The sequence below is a fragment of the Mastacembelus armatus genome, chromosome 4 (assembly GCF_900324485.2).
Source record: "Mastacembelus armatus chromosome 4, fMasArm1.2, whole genome shotgun sequence".
Taxonomy (NCBI): domain Eukaryota; kingdom Metazoa; phylum Chordata; class Actinopteri; order Synbranchiformes; family Mastacembelidae; genus Mastacembelus; species Mastacembelus armatus.
In genome coordinates, this window is record NC_046636.1 from 2,127,993 (window position 1) to 2,149,773 (window position 21,781).

The 21,781-nt window shown below is 43.9% G+C and overlaps 1 protein-coding gene across 3 annotated transcripts; it reads right to left on the reverse strand.

Annotated features, from left to right (window-relative positions):
- Position 1: 1 nt before the first annotated feature.
- On the reverse strand, positions 2-21,100 carry LOC113139655 (PH domain leucine-rich repeat protein phosphatase 1-like). Of its 3 annotated transcripts, none has more exons than XR_003296564.2 (19): positions 19,203-21,100; positions 14,943-15,139; positions 13,877-14,002; positions 13,577-13,725; positions 11,431-11,577; positions 10,384-10,611; positions 9,888-10,090; positions 9,718-9,778; positions 9,517-9,612; positions 8,020-8,175; positions 7,680-7,880; positions 7,094-7,256; positions 6,441-6,571; positions 6,238-6,354; positions 5,522-5,716; positions 5,177-5,414; positions 2,936-4,690; positions 2,642-2,709; positions 2-125 (listed from the first exon to the last, which is right to left on the reverse strand). XR_003296564.2 is itself a non-coding variant. In XM_026322993.2 (17 exons), the coding sequence occupies exons 1-17, from the start codon at positions 20,785-20,787 to the stop codon at positions 3,542-3,544; spliced, it is 5,142 nt and encodes a 1,713-aa protein (XP_026178778.1). In that variant the 5' UTR covers positions 20,788-21,100; the 3' UTR covers positions 2,825-3,541. The 3 variants fall into 3 exon arrangements, 1 of the variants encoding a protein (XP_026178778.1); XR_003296565.2 differs by having other exon boundaries at positions 6-128; XM_026322993.2 differs by lacking the exons at positions 2-125; positions 2,642-2,709 and having other exon boundaries at positions 2,825-4,690.
- Between the last annotated feature and the right edge of the window lie 681 nt (positions 21,101-21,781).

The window sequence follows — 21,781 nt, forward strand, 5'->3', positions numbered from 1 at the left end:
GTGAAGAACCAGCCTGCAGGGGGCACCAGGAGGACCCTGTATAGCTCCTGTGCTGCTGTTTGGTCACTGTCCCCTCCAGCTTCTCCTTCCTGCCAGCCATGACATCGCTGCTGTATGTCCCCTCCCTGCTGGTACACAATGGACCACACTTACACAAAGGACACAACAGTGACGTAACAGTTGGACTGTTCACTCAAAACTTAATTATTAACAAAAGCAATTCTCCAGGGTGAAGTAACTGTCCAAGTTCTAAATTTATCATTTCAGAAAACACAGTAGAGAGATTGTATCACAACAGAACAAAGACAAAGTGACTTCAGCCGAGAGAAGTTTGGTGCTTGTTGCTCTGCAGCTTGTAACTGTGAACACTTTGTTCTTTGGCATCATGAAAACACAAACGGGTTGAAACATTTTAGTGGCCTGTACTGATGCATTTTCAGTTTGACATTCATGTCCAGGATTTCCCCTGCCAACTAAAATGAATCAGTCAGTTAGCCTGGAGCTGAAATGATTTGTCCATAAGACCAAAAATGAACAAGCACACATTGTTGTAGCTTCTCAGCTCCAATGGTTCAGTAAACCAACAGTTTGGGGGTGATGGACGGTTGATCAGACACAAAAAGCTATTCAAAGGCATAAAACTGTGGACATTTTGTTCAGCAGCCGGTGAAATGTGCAAATTGCTGGGACAGAAATCAATAATCAAAGGAATCTTTCAGATTAATCTCAACAAATCATTTAGTATAGAAAAGCTAATGTATTGAACATCACAATGTCTTAAAAATAGAGGTGATATCTTCAAATGACCTGTTTGGTCTGAGCAACAACAACCTAAAGTATAGAAAAGCAGCACATGCTCCCATTTGAGAAGCTACAGGAAACAAGCTCTTATCGACTAATGATTTACAGTGGGTACGGAAAGTATTCAGACCCCTTTAAATTTTTCACTCTTTGTGTCATTGCAGCCATTTGCCAAAATCAAAAAAGTTCATTTTATTTCTCATTAATGTACACTCAGCACCCCATCTTGACAGAAAAAAACAGAAATGTAGAAATTTTTGCAAATTTATTAAAAAAGAAAAACTGAAATATCACATGGTCATAAGTATTCAGACCCTTTGCAGTGACACTCATATTTAACTCACATGCTGTCCATTTCTTCTGATCCTCCTTGAGATGGTTCTGCTCCTTCATTGGAGTCCAGCTGTGTTTAATTAAACTGATTGGACTTGATTAGGAAAGGCACACACCTGTCTATATAAGACCTCACAGCTCACAGTGCATGTCAGAGCAAATGAGAATCATGAGGTCGAAGGAACTGCCCAAGGAGCTCAGAGACAGAATTGTGGCAAGGCACAGATCTGGCCAAGGTTACAAAAGAATTTCTGCAGCACTCAAGGTTCCTAAGAGCACAGTGGCCTCCATAATCCTCAAATGGAAAAAGTTTGGGACGACCAGAACTCTTCCTAGACCTGGCCGTCCAGCCAAACTGAGCAATCGTGGGAGAAGAGCCTCGGTGAGAGAGGTGAAGAAGAACCCAAAGATCACTGTGGCTGAGCTCCAGAGATGCAGTAGGGAGATGGGAGAAAGTTCCACAAAGTCAACTATCACTGCAGCCCTCCACCAGTCGGGGCTTTATGGCAGAGGGGCCCGACAGAAGCCTCTCCTCAGTGCAAGACACATGAAAGCCCACATAGAGTTTGCCAAAAAACACATGAAGGACTCCCAGACTATGAGAAATAAGATTCTCTGGTCTGATGAGACCAAGATTGAACTTTTTGGCGTTAATTCTAAGCGGTATGTGTGGAGAAAACCAGGCACTGCTCATCACCTGCCCAATACAATCCCTACAGTGAAACATGGTGGTGGGAGCATCATGTTGTGGGGGTGTTTTTCAGCTGCAGGGACAGGACGACTGGTTGCAATTGAAGGAAAGATGAATGCGGCCAAGTACAGAGATATCCTGGAAGAAAACCTCTTCCAGAGTGCTCAGGACCTCAGACTGGGCCGAAGGTTCACCTTTCAACAGGACAATGATCCTAAGCACACAGCTAAAATAACAAAGGAGTGGCTTCGGAACAACTCTGTGACCGTTCTTGACTGGCCCAGTCAGAGCCCTGACCTAAACCCAATTGAGCATCTCTGGAGAGACCTGAAAATGGCTGTCCACCAATGTTCACCATCCAACCTGACAGAACTGGAGAGGATCTGCAAGGAAGAATGGCAGAGGATCCCCAAATCCAGGTGTGAAAAACTTGTTGCATCATTCCCAAGAAGACTCATGGCTGTACTAGCTCAAAAGGGTGCTTCTACTCAATACTGAGCACAGGGTCTGAATACTTATGACCATGTGATATTTCAGTTTTTCTTTTTTAATAAATTTGCAAAAATTTCTACATTTCTGTTTTTTTCTGTCAAGATGGGGTGCTGAGTGTACATTAATGAGAAATAAAATGAACTTTTTTGATTTTGGCAAATGGCTGCAATGACACAAAGAGTGAAAAATTTAAAGGGGTCTGAATACTTTCCGTACCCACTGTAGATTCTTGTATTAAATGCAGTAAATTCAAGAAATCAATAGCAACTTGTGTTTGCTCAGTTCTTCTATGTCATGTCTGTAGCACCATAAGGAAATCTTTACCTTCACTGTGCTGGCAGATGTTTCAGAAGCATCTCAAACTCCTGTCAGATCACTACTGCCACAACTACCTACAAGGTTAAATAAAAAAAAAAAAATTCAAACAAAACCAGAGTTCAGAAAAACAGAAAATAAAAGTTTAAGAATGCAACTAAAGGTCCACTCCTCAAGAAATCAGTCAACGTGTGTTATTTGAAAACTGATTTATTTTATAGCAAAAGTAGTCTAACACTGTTCTGAGAACATTCACTGAGCTGGTAATGACTGTAGGATCCGTCCTGATCAGCATTTACTCACCACTGCAGCACCACTCCGAACTCCACACACCCACGAGAACAAACATGTGGAACATCAGCCGTTTGAAATAATCATCTTTTCTCTCAGAGAATATTAGTACGTTTCAGTGACTAGGTCACTTTAAAGTATTAAACTCCTTGGAGTTAGTTACACCTTCACTAACTCCAACAACTGTAAGGCCATCTGCCGACAAACGAGGGAAACATCTGCCACAACACAAAAACATGCTGGTCCAAATCTCCACATGATCCAAAAGTACCTTTAAACATAAGTAACCTCAAATTCCTAATAAAAAGCTTCAAAGTGCTTCTTCAAATTATAGATACAGAAAACATCAATTCCAGGTGGAGAGTTATTTAAATTGTGTTATAAAAACTGCAATGAGTTTTAAAGGGCACAAAATGAAGAGTAGAAAATAAAGTCAATAACAAAAACAGTCTCAGGTGCATAAGCATGTTCAGAATACTCTGAGGTTTTTCAAGGGACCAGTACAGATTAACCCAATGCTGAGCATCCGGTCTGACAGTCCTAATTCCACAGTTCTCCATCCCTGAAACTTGACGTGTGACAGCCCGGGTGAGGAACTGATGTGGGGCGTGGCAGGAGTTAGAGGGGTGTGATGATGTAGTCTGCAGGTTTCTGGTAGCTGTGTGCTTGCTGGGTGTGTGTCTGCATCTGTTCCTGCTGCTGCTGGATGATCTGCCGGACTTCTTCCTCTAGCTCCGGTGGGATGATGAGCTGGTCGTCGGGGTCCGGCTGGGCGGGAGCATTGAAGTAGCCTCCTTGCCTCCTGACCGGGGCGTCAGCCGCCTCCTCTATTAAGTCCTGATTCCTCCCTTGGCACGCCACGGAGCCATTAGCCCGAGCCCTGCGGCCCAGAGTGCCTGACCGAGCCTCCCCGCTGAGGCAGGGTGAGGCCGGAGGGACAGGGGTAGGAGACAGGGAGGAAGAGGGTGGAGGTGAAGGCTCATGCTGCAAGGCAACAGCGGGAGGGGTCTTTGTGCTTGGTTGAGAGTGCGTTTGGGCTGCAGGGCAGTCATGGCGTTGCAAGCAGTGGATGTCAGCTTCCACCTCCACACGGCTGCCGTTAGAGAAGACGCCAGCGATGGGCTCCTCGTCCTCACTGTCCAGCCCATTGTCAGACAGGGCTCCAGAGAACTGCCTCTGGAAGCTCCCGCCTCCACAGGCCGGTCTACGCACGCTGGCTCGTCCGGACAGGTTCAGGTGGGACGTCAGAGGCTCAGCCTGTGGCGGCGGCTCCTCTGAGGAGGCCGTGGATCCCACCTCGCTGCTCATCTCAGATGTGCTGAATTCACTGCTCAGCTCGCTGACATTTCCTGAGGAGGCAGGAGGCAGCGGTATACCACCATCCACGCCTGCTGAGTAGGAGTGGGTGCTTGTGTGTGCACCCAGGCCAGGGCTGGGTGGCGGCGGCGGCGGCTCACAGAAACAGCAGCAGTCTTCGGTGATGTTTAGCTGGACGACGACGGCGCTGAGGCTGTCGGAGCAGCCGTAGCTCTGAGCCAGAGTCACCAGCTTCTTAGCAGCAGCAAGAGCGTCTGGTACATTCCTGACGGCCTCCACCGCTTCACTGGGAGACAACATGTCCCACAATCCCCGGCTGCCCAGGAGAAAGAACTCATCCTGAGGGGTGAGCGTCACCGTAGAGACGTCAGGTCGGGGAGTCACAGACGGGCAGAGGAAGGAGTAACCCATAATTCTGGTAGAGTCGGTTACACCACTGACTTTGTTATCCTGAGAAGAGTAAAAGGGCAGTTACGTCATTTTTTATTAATGTAATTTTGCTTTACTGTTTTGAATTGTGTATTTTTGAGTTTTTAGTGCAAAAAAAAAAAAAAAAAAAAAAAAAACCAAACAAAAAAAAATGTACCAATGGTAAAAGTTATTTTTATAAACTAAAGGATTATTTAAATAGTCTGCAGATGATTTGTTTGATTTTTTTAGACTATAAAATCTCCAGAAATGGTGAAAATAACTGTTAGTAACGGCCTTAATCTGTTGATAAAATTTACTTTTAACCAATTAGGAAAGAAAAAACTAGTAGAGTCACAAATCTTCATATCTGAAAGACAGAATCTGAACATTTGGTCGTTTTAGCTAATAAATATCTTTTTTATTTGCTCAATCAGCAAATCTATTAATCAGCTCATCGTTTCAGTGCTAGTGCACACAAACCTCCAAAACCAACAAATGAAGCATGAGTGTGCACGCACTCTTTACCTCTGTGATGATGGCGTTATGCTGTCGGACCCTCTGGTACTCCGCCTGCTCTTTGACAGTGTGGACGGTGGAGAGTTGCATAGCTTTGCCATCTCGGCACAAAACAGCCCGGCACCTGCCCACGTTAGCAGCCTTCAGAGTGAAGCAGCCGCCGTGTTCACCAGGAGCCACCGGGTCGTGTCGGATGTGACACAAAGCTGCTGAGCCGCCCATCCTCTGGCCTGCTGTGCCCAGCTTCCTGCAGGAAACCACACAGAAACATTCAGAGAGGAGCAGTGGAAATATTCAGGGCTGACTGACATTGTGCTGCGTGTATGGGTCATTTTTTACCACTGTTCTGTTTACCTTTGCATGGTGAGGAAAGTATTAGTCATGTAGTCCTCTTGCTTCTGGCCCCTGTGAAGCTCCTCTGCCAGCACATCTCCCATAGTGCACTGCAGCAGGTAAGGCACCTCGACATTCTTGTCTCCATCAAAAACGCCGTACAAAGCTTCCCGAATCCCACAGAAGCTGTCGAGGGCCAGAGCAGCCACACACAGCCTGACAACAAAACACAGTGGAAAACAGTAAGTCAAGTCAAAAATAAATAAATAAAATGAACCTACAACCGACAAGATAAAGCTAAATGATCTGCATCCCTGTCCTGGTTGCAGTGTAGCAGCTTCATGTGCCTTTTAAAAACTAAGATTAAATCCTCCTAGAACCACTTCCTGTGTGTATTTCTCTTTTTATTAACTCAATATTCTCTGAGGATAAAAAAAATCCTGCATAATAATACACAAAGGCTGGCGACTAGAAATAACATCTGTCAGATCTGTACCATCACTTCTCAGATCAGCTGACCAAAGGTTGTTACTATCCAAACACAACTATCATCCTTTTACCGTTTAGCTCTATCAGCTGGCTTCCTTATACCTTTACTTTAGCTGTTTTCACTGGACGTTTTTTATTTTTGTGTATCTTTGGAAGCACTTTGTGTTCTTTCAGACTGCAGAGATCAATAAAGAAAAATGCCAGTGAGCAGATGGACAGAAACATAAAGAGACGGGAAGAGGACTGACTTGTTTTTGACTCCAGAGGCCTCAGTGTATCCGTGGCTCCAGACTGCAGGGGCCCCGTGGCTCTCACTCACACACGGAGCAGAAGGTGATGGGTCAACTCTGAAACATCGGATATTACTGCAGAGAAGAAGAGAATGAAGGCGATTAGCTTGTTGGTTTAAAGGCTGTTGTAACTGCCTTGTGTTTATGTTTAAGGTTCATACTTGAGCAGTTCCAGGCTCTTGTGGTTCAGGGTGAGGCGGGGGTTTCCTGTCAGGTCCAGCTCCTGAAGCTTTGGAGGAAGCGTCTCTGGCAGAGTGACCTCCGCCAGCTCATTGCAGCTCAAGTCCACACACTGAGGAAGAAAAGACAGAGCAGAGCTGAGAATCCACAGACCTCATGATTCATTTGGATTAAATTGAACTGCACTATGAAACACACGTCACATTTTCTGATATGTGTTACATGTTCTAATCTAAAGGTTTGTGCATTAATGCTGAATCACAGAAAATTCACACACGCGCAGAGACGTGTATGAAACCATCTTTTTGGTTCCAAGAAAGGACTTTACAAAGGATTTCCTGATTTGGTCCATCCCAGTAGAGTTGAACACAGAGGTAGAGCCACGAGGGAGCTCTATTTTAGTGATCATAGAAGACTGACACTGATTTTTATCCCTAATTTCCTGAACTAGTTCCACAAGGCACCTAACTTGGGGAAGCAGGTGTTTCATGTTGAGATGTTTTGGGTGGATGTATGTGTTGACAAAAACTGTGCAGTGAGGCAAGACAAATATTTGTGTGCTGCTTTGTTTCATGCTCGAACGGACCCACCACAGTGGAACAAATATAAATTACTTTCTCTGTATCCGACTAACCTTGATCTCGGGCAGCTGGAGGACCTCTGGGAACGTGTTGATACAGTTGGAGTGGGCGGAGAGTGTGTGCATGCGCTGACAGTTGAGGATGGTGGTGGGCACAGCCCTCAGCCTGTTGCCGCTCAGGTCCAGCTCCTCCAGCTGCTCCAGTCGTGCCAGTTTACTGTAGGAGGTGCAGGTACAGTTAAATTATTATTTTTTGGAACCTCATTGATGACCCTCATCTCTTTTTTGGCCTGAACCCGATTCTAAAGAAGGCTGGATGATGAAGTAATGGGCACCATGTTTTGGGGGTTAGAACAACTTGTAAAACTTGTAAAAGGAATGATTAATGTGGGAGAGTCGGGGAGTGAAACAAACCAGCAATAAAGTGCTCAAAGTTGGGTGACGTTCTGAAGCCTAACATGGTCAGATGTGCAGCAGCTTTAAAAACCAAACCTCCAGAACAAGATTTTTTTCTTCTTATTTTAAATTTATCCTTCATTAAAACCTTCAGGGTCAACCTTTAAATAAGAAAGTAAATATTTACACCAATTTCAAGGCCAAGGAGCAACAGAGACAGTTCATATACGGTACAGTATTTTACCTTGCAGGGAAGATTTGCAGCTGGTTGTAGGCGAGGTGAAGCACCCTGAGTTGTCCGTGTCCCGTCAGAAGAGGGACACACTTGTCTGACAAGCTGTTATTGGTCACGTAGAGCTCCTCCAGGCTACTGGAGCTGTCCTCTGATAGGCTGGCTGCAGGTAGGTTCTCCAGCTTATTGGCCGACACATTCAGGTACCGCAGGCTGTGAAGAAATTGCAAAAAAAAAAAAAAAAAAAACCGAAGAGAAAATTTTATATAGAAAAGTAGTTGAAAGAAAGATGTGAAAAGATGAAGATCAGATACACAAAAAAGAACAAAGAGGGAAGGAGAAGAAACTGTACCTCTGTGCTTTGATGAACAGGTTGTGTGGGAGCTCTGTCAGATAGTTGTGCTGGAGGTCCAGGACCTCTAGCTGTGATCTCTCCAACCTCTCAGCCAGCCGACACACTTCATTCCAGCCTGCCAGCAGCTTTCTCAGGCTCCCACTGGACAGCAGCCTTCAATACAAACAACAGAGCCAGCTCAGACTGAGTGTGTGCCGTAAATCTGTCAGCGGGAACCGCTTTACCATGAATAGTACACAAACACCCTTTTCTTTAGGGACCTTCCACTGAGGCTCAATAACCTATTTTGAATTAACTCCTGAATCGTGAACTGCTGAGAGGGAGAGGACTAAAAGTGCTGGACCTTGAAGTGGAATTACACTTGTGTGTCACACAGACTGTAGATGGACACAGTAACTATCATCATACATGTCTGTCCCCAGGAAGACTATGATCAAACTGACAGTGAAGGCAACATGGATACAGACTGAAAATAGCACTGCACTGGTGTGGGTGTGTTGCTACAGGTACCGAGGAGAAGATGGAAAACAATCCAAGTTCAGTTGGAAAAATATATGTTTGAGCTCAAACACTAACCAGACATTAAAACACTGCACAAAAAAGCTGGGTGTTTATAACTAGGAACTTATGAGAATCATCCTCTTATCCTGAACATAAACATTCATTGGGCAGGGTTTTCTAGTTGAAATGCACATTTTTGGTTAGTCGACGTAGTACTCTGTAGTGTCAGATGACACTGCTACAAACAATGAGGCAGATTCAACTTTTTCCCCCAGGACAAAGCTCTGTTTGTTCTTTTGTTTTTACTGGAGTCACTGAACTGGGCACCCACTGAGTAACCCACTCATCTCAAACAGTGCCAACACGAAGGTCTGCTTGAAATAAATGAGTCGGTGTTTGAAAACAGGTTAAGAAAAAAATAAAAAATCTACACACGACACTCCAATTTAAAATACACCTGGGTAGAAGGTATCCTAAGCCCCCTGCTGGATGCAGATGTTGGACTGTCAGCTTCAGGTTTAATGCAACTAGCATGGCATTAAACACTTGCTGGTGTTAGTTCGTCTTAATTACATGAACGATTAAAAGCTTCCTACATTACCGTTTTCCCCCATCAAACACCATCATCATGTTTCATCCAAATCTTTGGTTTAGGTCCAAAAACCTGCAAAACTGATGACCTCACAGTCTCTGTACCTTGTGTTTAGTGCTAATTTGAAAATGTTGGCTAATACAAAATTATGATGATGAACAGTGTAAACATTTCCAAGAAGTAAAGCTCTGCCGTTTGGCTGCAGACTCTTAACCTTGTGAAACAGTTTTGGCATTTTATTAACCTCTTTCTAAACCGTTCAGTTTTATTAATGCTGACGACCTTTAAGGTGGAAAAAGAAAGAAAGAACCGAAAAATTTAACTGTATGAACACTGTTTGGTATTTTGTGACCTTCACCGTTTGTTTCTCAAACTTGTTTCTGTGTTTGTGTGATGCTCACCATATGGGCAGCTCGGTAACAGAATTGTGACTGATGTCCAACACCTCCAGTCTGCTGCTCTCACACACCCAGTCTGGGACAAATTTGAGCTTGTTCCTTTAAGAAAACAAACAGAGTCAGCACCCAGCTTAGAACAAGTACACAGCCTTATTGTCCAGACTGCAAATAGGACAGTGAAGAGTTCATAGTAAGTTTTCATACCAGGACAAATCCAGAACGGTCAGGTTTTCTGGCACAGGCTGCACCTCCAGCTGCTTCAGCTCTATAAACACAAACATAACATGCAGAACTCTTTATAGTCTGAGTGGGAACGCTGATATGATGTCAAACATTATCTGTTGAACATCTAAACCTCACAAAAGTGTTAGTACCGTTATGTGCAGCATGCAGGCTCTTGAGGCTGTGGCCACTGACTCTGAGGACCAGTAGAGTGTTTCTATCACAGCGGAGCTGCTCCAGCCTACACAGAGCCCTGACATCCAGCTCCTGCAGACCAGTATCCCTCAGGTCCAGCTGGACTATGTGGGTCAGGTGCTCTGAGTCTCCCACAGTCACTGTTAGAAGTTGGTTCAGCCTGTTCAAGAAAGAGCATGAAGACAAAAACAGAGGGTAAAACTGCTGAGGACTGGTGATGGTTATTCCATTATTTCACTGTTCAGGTTGCAAAAACAAAAAAGGCCAAGCTGAACTTTCATTATTTGATGTTCAGATTTCCTACTGGACATGACAAAAACAACAAAACCAGCAATTGTAGTAAAAATACAGAGCATGTTTTTTTCCACAGTCTGTTGCCAAGTCTTAGATTTCAGACAAGCTTTGTTCCAGTGTTACTTCCAAAAATGTCAGCGTCGGCGTGGATAATCTTACCTGAGATCTATGTGGCGAGAAGGCAGCCACTGCAGTCCTGCCATATCCAGGACAGACAGCTGGTTCCCTGCCAGACAGAGTCTCTCCATGCCTTTGAGCTTCTCCACGACAGGGGGGACGCAATTGAAACTGTTGAAGGATAAGCCGAGGTAGGTCAGGCCCTCCAGAGAGCCCAGCTCCACAGGCAGAGAACTCAGGGAGTTACCGTCCAGGAGGAGAGTTTGCAGGCTGGACACAACCAGAGATAAAGATTCAAAATCCAAAACAACATCTAAAAAAAATACAAGTCTAATTCCAACTCCATCATATTCAGATATGATGACAAATGTGTCTACATGCTTATATACTGAATTTCCCCCATGGAGAATGAATAAAGTATCTATCTATCTATATACCTCTCCAAGTGTCTAATCTATGTACTCAGAGAAGAAATGAAATCATTAGTTTACATATCCTAGAAACAGCACCATAATGTGGTTTATTTTAAACGTAGTGTGGGAGTTAACCTATAAATTAAAAACAGACTTTATCTTAGAGAACATAGAGTTAAAACAGAACTTATAATCACAGAATGAGTGCAAGTGAATATTTTCCAAGGGAACATGCTACACTTTGCCTGCTATAGGTCAGTTTTTCCTGACCCCTGCAATCACATGCATGTTGAGCTGGCACAGCAGGATGCTGTCATCACATACTTGCACATGTAGAACATGCATGTGACATACACAGTCTCCGGGTAAATACAGGAACTATACATGAGCAATCAACCCCAAACGCCCATGTCATATAGGGACAGCATCAACATCACTCTACACTCTAATCACCTGGATAAAACCTGTGCAGTGTCAGGACAGAAGTCTGGCTGCTCAGCCGCCTGTTCATTTCATACAGGCAGGGATTAATCTGCACCACAACAATAACTCCTGTCTAATGCCTCTGTCAGCAAAGTACATGTCACCGAGGACACATTCTGCTCTCAGGCAACTGCTGCAAATTATCATCATCATTAACAGCGTTAAGATCGTCACTTTTTTCCAGCCCACTTACTTGTGCATGGTTCCTGCTTCTGCAGGTAGAGACGAGAGACGATTTCCAGACAAATTTAGCTCCGTAAGAGAGCTGATGTCACACAAGGCCAGAGGAAACTCAGTCAGAGCATTATTTGACAGGCTGAGGCTTCTCAGTTTACAAAACCTAGAGAGAGTTACAATAGAGACATTGACAGAGAGAGGAAGAAAGAGAAAATATAAAATATAATAACCAGTCATCTGTTTTCTTTGGAATTGAGACACTAAGATAAAAAAAACATTGTGAAAAAGTATTTGGTGTCGACATAACACCTGTCTCATCAACAAGGAAAATTACCAGAGAGGGATTCTCAAGGATACAGCAGCATGACACTGACAGGACACAAACTATTTAAAGCCAAATGTTTATAGACTACAAATTCTCACCCTAACAATGCAGCATGTGGTTCATGTGTGTTCCCTGGCCTAATCTAATCCATTTCAGAGAGAGGCCGGGACGAGAGGCTCAAACTGTCAGCTCATTCAAATCAGGACTGAAAACACTGTTGTTTACTGCTGCCTTCAAATAATTGTTCAGCCTTGTTTTCTTAATGTGCTTTTACATCTTATTTTAATTGACTTTATTTGATTTAAATTTATTTTATGTTAAATGTCTTTGTTTTTAGATGCTCTTTTCCATGCTTTTAATGTAATTACATGCCTTGTAAAGCACTTTGAATTGTGTAGTGTATGAATGGTGCTATACAAATAAATTTGCCTTGTCTTGCTAAACTGGACCCATGTTCTTCGGAAGGAAAGTCAGCAAAGACACATGCCCTCTGTATGTTTATGTAGGAGCAATGGTAGTATATATACATTATATGCTACATCAAAAGTAAGTTCTCTTGACATACAGTATCTGCAAAGATGCCAAAAACTGTGAGCCCTGAGACACTGCTTGCAATGGTAATAAAGGATTTGCTCTTGAATGCAATTTAAAGTGCAGTGTTTGATAAAACTCATTATGGCATATCAATAAACAGACTCAAAACTGTGTTGAGATTTTCTGAACAGCATTAAAATGGGGCCTGAAAAGGCGATCTTCTGTCTCTATTGATAACTATGTCTCTTCCCTGTCTAAAATTAAGTATGACATTCCAGCTTGGGGCCTATTTTATTTTTTTCTGTCCTAAATACAGAAAGCTCAAGCATATTATGGCCAAGCTCTCTTATTATTTTCACAGTTTTTGTTTCTTTAGTTTTTATTTAATTTGTTCTTTGCTCCAAAGGTGCATTTTGAAGGTGTGATTCTAAAGAATACTATACAAATATACTAAATTAGCAGTTTAGTAGTTACACCTAACTAAAACTAATGCAGCCTAATAAAATGCTCCTGCAATAAAAGCTTCCTTCATGAATAGTTTAACTGTCCTGCATGTACTTGTGATCCTGCACTAGCATAGGGAAACAGCCATTCCTCTGTCAGCAAACATGACTGTGCATCACAGCCAACATCTGGTCAGAAGTGGGACTGACACAATCCAGTTATTGAGCTGCTGCAGAGACACACAAATCCACTTTTCTATAACTGCAAAGTTGTGTTTTAACAAATTATCAACTGTAGACTAATGATTGATTCATTTTCAGTATCAACACTAAAAACGTGTGGCCAGTTTTTCTAAATTAGTCCACTCTAGAGACTGTTTTGGTTGTTTTTGGCTGGAAGAATAGAAGTTTATGGTAGACAGAAAGCCAAAAACTAGAGACAGAAAAAGACTTCAATTTTCAGTTTTTAGCTGCCTTTGTGTTGACACAGTCTTACAAGGGAAAATGACTTCACCACATAAGCCCTTTACATCACAGACCAATCTGACCTGGAAAACAAAGAAAAGCCCTGTACCCCAGAGGTCAGGTGGTTGATGTCAAGTCTTTCTTCAGCACTGCACCTCTCGTTTAATCATCCAAACCACAGTCACCCAAACACACGTCATCTGTAATTTGATCTAAGCTGCTTCCTCTTTAGACCATATGGTAGCTCCCCAAGACAGTGAAACCCAAGGAAGGACAGGCCACATCCAAAAGGAAAGAAACAAAGAGGAAAACAGTGCCTTTCCCTCGACCACTCCTGCCGCCGCCTTTCTAAAGACACAAGGTGGTGGTGATGACTGCTGATGACAGAAGCTCACCTGGTGAGTGCTGGAATTCCTTTGTGTGGGGACATGAAGTTGTTTTTCAGATTGAGGTGGGTGAGATCCTGGCTGTAAAACAGCTGAGCCGGCAGCTCCTCCAGGCTGCAGCACGACATGTCGACAGAGTTCACCCTCTGGGATGCAATCTAACACAGTGAAGGGTGGACATGACAAAACAATGAACAACTTCTGACAATGACAAGAGACAGTTATGTAAAATATTGCCATCATCATGGCGTTGAATTTATGTGTCAATAAAAATGTAAAACTGAAGCTATGGCAGTTAACCTTCAGTACCTTTGAGGCCGTCCTGTGCCAGCGGAGGTGCTCTGTGTAGGAGTTGTAGCTGATGTAGTAGGTCTGACTCTGAGGACCAGCTGAGCTGAGAGCCAGACAGTGGCTGTGTCTCCTCACTTCCTCCACCTGCAGCAAGAACCGCATTTAACTCCTTTTCTTTACCCAAATACTCGCTTTATCTAGCCTGCAGTACTTGAGTGAGGGTTTAAAAGATAGCATCTTCATCATCTGACATTTGAGCTGTTCCTGATGTTTATCTAAAATTGCTCATAAAAACATGAAACCATCTATTGCATCTGGGTAAATACAAAATTCCACATCTAACTTTGAGAATTCACACAAAGCGCAGAGAAGTGTCAGCTCTAATACAACTTGGTCTAAAATGAAAACATGTTGTACATCTCACCTCAAACAAACATCAGGATGGATCAGGATCATTGTTTTAACAGTACAAAATACTTTTTTTTTTTTTTTTAAAGAAACAGTCTGTTTGCCTTCATGCTGGGAGACAGTTAAGATCAATACCAATATGGAGATGATAGCCCCGAAAGTCACTGCCAACAGCCAAGATATGATGATGACACAACTGACATGAACCATATGTGGATTTTACACTTCAGTATTTTTAGACAAATGAGTTAAATGTTAATTAGTGAGCTTCACTAATTAACATTTAACTTTTTTTTTTTTTTACTTAGAACAGAACCAGACTAGCTGCCTCCTGTTTCTTCTTTTCATGCTATGCTATGTTAACCAACTCTTGTGTAGGTTCATATTCAACATACAGACATGAGCCCTTAGAATTTTAGAAATACTGCCTCTATACTGTGTAACAACAGTAGAAAGTTCCTGCTCAGCCGACATCTCAGTGAGGGCCAGTATTGTCTGTGAAATTATACGGCTGCAGGAAAGAGAACACAGGAGGACCCAAAAGGACCACACAGCTGCAGGAGAGATGAATGGCCTCTGAGTCCAACATGTTTTAAACTACTGGTACAAACCACAGGCAGGAATCCTGTCCCTTTAGGACTGCATGTTAGAGGGACAGAAACATTTTAAAAAGTACCTTTCCTCCGATGAGAGGGAGTATGTGCATCTTGCCAGTGTGAGCGTGTTTCACAGAGGAGACAATGAGGCAGGTTCCACTCAGTGTGACCTGACGCTTCGACCAGCGGTTCACCGGCAGCGCCAGCTTCCCTTTCCGAACATTGTACACCCCAGAAAGCTGCACACGCTCTGAGCCGCCCACACAGCGAGGCTTACCTGCAGACAGGAAGAGAAATCACCTGTCAAAGAACAATGAGGTTGTTATACCCAGACTTTTTATAAAAGCTAGAGTTTTATTTTTAACTCAGTGGGATTTTGTGAATAGGATCTCTCACTGTCTCTTTCAGAAAGTGAGAGTGACAGCAAGCTGTGGGGTTATGTAAGTGAACTCTAGGTAATACCCTGAGGCCTGAGAGGGTAAGCGCTCACTCAGGCGTGATTGTTACATTAACCCTTCGCTGGCACACAAAGCAGCCACAGTTCAGTTACAGACACCGAGGACAGTGGACAGGACAGAAACACTGAGTCTGGTTTGGTGCTCATTGCCCCTCCAGTCTCCTGCTCTGCTCCTCTGCATTACTACTATAAACAGACTGACACTGTATATCCTCTGATAAAACTGTCTCTTCCAGACAACAAGAGAAAGGGGAGACATGCAGAGTCTGAACAAATGAGAGGCCTGAAATCAGATTAGCTTGTTATGTAATGTTCTAGCACCAGCACCTTGATCCTCTCTGCTGCCTTCTCCAGTAACTTCAACACAACGTCACTTAGGTTTCACCAGCACCATAATTTCAGAGCTTTTAACAGTTTATTCCAAAACGAAGGGTCCACCCACATGAAAGCTACTTCTTGATATGTGTCCAAACCTCAGTGAAGACAGGAACTGGGAGCCCTGACAGACAGACACTGAAACTAAATGATACGATGAAATAACAGAGAACACATTTTTTCAGTATAGCTAGTGTCTGTATAATGTGTTGATTTCATACAAATAAGGATGGGTGATATACTGTGGTTTCTTTTTACCACACACAGCTCAATGAACTGGAAGGAGCAGGTCAACCCAACTCATTTTAAACTAAATAATGAGGAATGCGTACTATGCGAGTCCACCCTTCCCAGGGCGAGACTTAGTGAGTTAACATATACACACATACATGCCCCTTCCTCCTGTCTGCTTCTGTGAATGGGGACATCCTGTCTTTCAACAGATGGCCAACAGCCATTTCCTGTTCATGCTGCACTAAAACTTTTGCTGCATCTTGTCCTTGACACACCCAACATCCCTGAATGCACCAAGCATTTGTCTAGAGCTGAAACAGTTGATTGGCTGGTCAACAGAAAATTAATCTGCAATCAATCCATCATTTAATCTTTTTTTTCCCCTGAAATTGGGATTATTGGGTTTTTTTTCTACATTTTTCTCCTAGCAAACTGAAAATCTCTGGACTTTTAACTGTTGTTCGACAGAGCAACTGAATGGATTAACCATTAGTTGCATCTGTCTCTGTCTGCCCACAACCCCTGACACTGCTCTTCCACCCTCCTGTCTCACCAGCTGCTTAAATAAAATAAAAATGTCTTTTCTTCCATTTTTTTTCAAATTACATAGTAAAAGGAGAGGGTAACAATTTCTCTCTTGGTATTGATGGTTCACCAGTTTCTCTGTCTGTCCAGGTTAAAAATTCTGGGGTCATTTTTGACAGCATTGAATGATTTAAGACCCATATTAAAAGCAGCTCCAGGCTGTGTTTCTTCCACTAATCTCCTCCTCTGTCCTCTATCCTGCAACCCATTCGGTCACCTCCCACATTGGCTGCTGCAATTCACTTTTAATGGGCCCACCACATAAACTCCTCCATAAACTTCAACTAATCCAGAATTCTGCTGCCTGCATCATAACCCGTATTCACTACATGCATCATGTCACCCCTTCTTCCGTACAACTCCACTGGCTCCCTATCAATAGCACATTGATTTTAAAATTCCCCTCCTCCCTTTTAAAGCTCTGTACAACCTCACTGCACCTTTCCTCTCAGAGGTTGTACAGTTGCACACGCCCTTCCCGCACTTGTCGCTGTTCGTCATCCGTGCTCCTCTCCCCATCCATTTGACCACAATGAGCTCTACACCCGTTAGCCGCACTGATCCCCATCTCTGGAATTCCCTCCCACAAAACATCTGTAGCACAGATGTTCTATGCACATTCAAATTACTCCTAAATCTTAACTTTTCAGAAGTGCTTTTGGGCTGCACTCAAATCAGATCTTATTCTGTATTTACTTATATTGTTTGCTGTTGTTCCTGTTATAGTTTTTTTTATTTGTTCTTCTTCTCATACAGTAACACTGAATGAATAGAAGTTGTCATAATAAATTATTATTATTATTATTACTAGCAGCAGCAGTTTTTCAATGCTTTATTGTGGATTTAAACCAGATCTGAACCAGCATCTCACTTCTAAACCCCTGTTTTGATGCGAACGCCAGAACGCCAGTAGGCACAAAGTATCAGTCACTAGTATTGGCTGAGTATTTAACCTTGTAAAGTGAAGCAGTGACCTCTGGGTACTGCAGTTCCAGGATGAAGAGGAGCGCACTGCTGTGACCGTCTCACAGAGATCTGAAACACTGAGGAGGTGAAATCTGAGTTCCTCTAAGGTCATTTTTCTCTCACTGTCAGCACAGTGTGTGTGTGTGTGTGTGTGTGTGTGTGTGTGTGTGTGTGTGTGTGTGTGTGCGTGCGCATCAATGTGTGTGTGAGATGGAGACAGCTTGCTTTTTGCCAGAGGGATTATGCTGACTCAATCTCATTTGGCTCCACTCTGAACATCAACATCAACAAACAATTCATACTGTGCGCACACGCACACACAGTGTTACATTGTCAGCCATGTTAATTTTTTTCAAAATAACAGCCTGAACAGGAATAAGTCAAAAAGAGACTGCGAGTTGACTTTGTTTTTAAAGTGCGTATGTGATGGTATTAACATTTACCATGACACTACTAATTCTGGAAACATCATAAACATGGTTGTCACTTTACATCACACCACACCACGCCTGCACTGTGATTGTTTCCGTCACGCAAATAGCACTTCCACTTCCCCGTCATATATACCAGGCCCTCGCCGCCTGTTTCATGGCTGTGTGTTTGTGTGCAGTAGCTGGAGGGGCCCCTGCTTTCAGCCGCATGTCTCTACGTCATGCTTTGTTTCTATGTCCTGTTGCTGTGGGGGCCAGGAGGGGGGTGGGTGTGTAGGGAAGGGCAGAGGAATTTGCCCAGCTCTTCGTAGTACATTTTGAAGGTAGAGAAAAGCCTGTTTTTATAATGTCTTTGAGAAATGACTAGAAACCATCAGGTAATCAATTGAACAGTAGGAAATTAATTCGCTACAGTTTTGATAATCAAATCACATTGAGTCGATTTGTACGATAAAGATAGACTTCTCTGGTTCGGGCTTTTTAGTCTTCTATGATGTTTGAAGATGGTACTTGGGCTTCAGGAAACTGCACAGATGATTCTTCACTATTTTCTGACCTTTTACAGGCCAAACTGTTAATCAGTTAGTAGAGAAAATACTCAACACAATCATCAATAATGAAAGTAATTATTTGTTGCGACCTTAAATGAGTCTATCTTCTGGTCAGGTTGTGTGTATATTTGTATATGTGCTATAGTGTAGTCCTTGCTGGGTGTAAAAATTAGGTCAAAAACAACATTCAGCTGCGCTAATCCCCCAAGAGAACATGGCTGTTTTTCCATCCTATTATTCAGCTTGTCAGCAAAAACAGGTTCATTAACAACAACAACAAAAATAACAGAAGACAAACAAAGTCCATGATGTTTCATGCATTTTGATCTGTGGCGTGTCAAGAGAGGACACCTGTTAGCTCCAGATGTGTCTCCCTTCAGGCCTGCACACACAGGGGTTAGGGAGGGTTTACAGGCACAACACTGGGTTTTGTCCCAGCAGGACAATTGTTTAAGAGTCTGACTGACCAAACACAATGACAGTACTCTCAGTACACCGAGAATAGATGAACAATGAGTGAGCAGAGACAAGCCAAGCACAACTAAAGCTCTGACCAGCAGGGTGGCTCTCTGACTGTTAACATCAGCTTTTTAAATAAGAACTGTGATAAAAATAATTGAGATTGTGATAAAAACATTCAACAAACACACACACACATCTCTTCCTATCCCACTAAACAATCAGTCACCTATAAAAGATGTTCTGAATTGGATTTTTGTACAACTTAGACAAAGTACTCACCAAAGTAGAAGCGAATCAGGGAGCCTATTTCTGGATTCATCCCCTCCTCCTGCACCCTCCAAGCATCTTCAAAGCCCAGATTAATGAGGTACTCATTCAATATCTGCAGAGGCCTCTCATCATCTTCTAGTCGCCGCACGGCTCCGCCATGCAGCTGGACAAAGAGGGCTGGGGTCAGAGTAGTATTTATGGGTTCTGGCCAACCCCTGCTCCCTCCAGGGATCTCCAGGACTGGCTCGGCAGGTGTTTGATTGGTCAAGGGTCGGGTCTGGGAGCTGCTGGAGCATATAGACGGAGCTCTGATTAATTTGGGGGTATCTGTGTTATTCTCATCCCCAACGTCAATGTCATCATGCATCCTTGTCCCTTGGTTAGAAACACCAGAGGGGTCTGCGGTGGTGGGCAGGTCTCCTTGCTGGTCTCTTGCAGAGGTGTCAGTTGAGTGTGTTGGAGAAGAAGTGAGATCTACTTCGTCTGAGGAGCTCTCAAACGGGTCAGGTCCCTCAGTGGCGCTGTCACAGTTAGGACTCATCACTGAGGAGTCTGTGCCCAAGCCCAGGCCATCGCTGAGAGAATCCCCATGCTCTGTGCTTCTGGGTCCACTTGGGCTGAAGTCCTCACAGGTGCTACTCTCCATATCTGATCCTGAGTAGACTCCATAACAGTCTGCCACACTCAGATCCACCCCAATGTCATTCAGACAGACCTCAGACGAAGAGTTACTCGTGGTTTTATCATCCAACAAGTTGGACAACAGTTTAGCATCAGGATAATACTGCTTGGTGTCTTCATAGTCCTCCGATTTGGGGTTTTTGACTTCCACACTTTTTATCTCATCAGCCTGCACATTACTATCTTTACAATTACCATTGAAGTGAGCAGGAGCAGTAGTTTTGCAGGTAATCTTCAGCACAGCCCCAGCTTTGCTCCCTTCCAACTTACTGGCTACCTCTTTAGCAGTGGTGTCCACCGTGCACAGCACCGGCCGCGGGTAGGAGGGCGTGAGCCAGTCGTGGACGTGGATGCAGCCTCGCCGGAGGTCCGACCTCACCCATGTCTTATCAGAGGCCTGAAGCTGCTTTGACTGCTTCTGCCGAAGAAAAGTCTTCCTATCCAGGCTGAGGGTGCTCAGAGGCGAGGCGCAGGGAGCGGGATATGCCGCCTCCGCGGAGGACCCCCCGGGCGAGCTCGCGGTCGGCGGAGCCCCCAGCGACAGATTCCTCCGGTGCCTCTGCCGCCTCCTGCTCAGCAAAGAGTTGACAGAAGTGCTGCTGCTGGCCGAGCTCAGGCTGTACATGCTGGCCGGTATATTGAGGGATTTTCCCGCGCCGCCGATAGCGTTGGCAACCTGATTTTGATAGATCCCGTTCCGGATCGCGATCTGGAGGAGGGAGGTGGCTGCGAGTCCCTTCCCGAAGAGTTTCGCCTCTGCGCCTCCGCCTTCATCCTCCCCAATGGAGGGTCTCTTTCCAGGTGGTAATCCACTTGGCTTCCCGGAGTTACTGTCGCTGCCAGAGACAAGTGCCCCCTGCGGTGCTGACGAAGTTGAAGGCGCCCCAGGCTCGCCTTCCTTCCCGGTATCCATCTCGTTAGCTGGCGGCGGTCGGTTAGCAGGTGACCCGCTAGCCTGCGCCGTTAGCTCGACACTCTCCGGGCTGGTTTCTCCTTAGCTTAGCATGCTATGGCGACGTCGGTCCAAAGAGTTGCTCCGTTACAGCCCATGTCACAAGACGCCCGGTAGCTCTCGCACACGAGCTCACCGGCTGCTCGACCGGAGAAAGGCGTTTCTAGCTGGTCGCCATGGAAGCTAACACCCGAAGGCGCGACCGTTACTGCCCGGACGGCTCAGGGTGGCGACCAGGACACGGCGGACAGGGCGGGGTCTCATTGGATATGCATTATGGCACGTTCAGGTGCAGCGAAAAGCTCGGAATTTTATAAACTTTGCAGGACTGTGTCTGTGGTCCGAAAGTTTACATGTATGAATCTTATTCTCTTATTTACTACATTTAAGTGAAGTACTCAAATTCTTTACTGCAGTAAACGTACAAATGTCACAGTGTAAACATGCTCTGTTACAATAAAAAAGTCCTGCATTCAAAATGTTATTTAAGTAAAATTACTAGCATACATATTGCATGTAGTACTAGTATGAAGTATTAGCATAAACATAAAAATACCAGAAATAAAAGTACTCATTATGTAGAATAGTACATTTCACAGTAATACACCTGCAGGGTGGCAGTTTTCTCTTTAGGTTTTCTATACATTTGAAATCTCAAACGCTTAGAGTTCAGAGTATGGACACTGATTCAAATAGAATTTAGCCATGATCAAACGTTTTAATCGCTTAATAAGTATATGAATGTGTGAGCATTATTCACAACTTTCGAAAGTATAAATAACGAGTTTAAACGATGTCTTGAAGGCAACATAACCTGCAGTTACATTAGTTTATTTAGCTCAGCTTCATTGTAAGAATCTGACTCTCAACAAATAAATATTTGACGACGCATAGTACATTCCCCATTAAATTAATACAATCAACTTCCAATCTACTGTGTAGTTTTGCTTTTGTT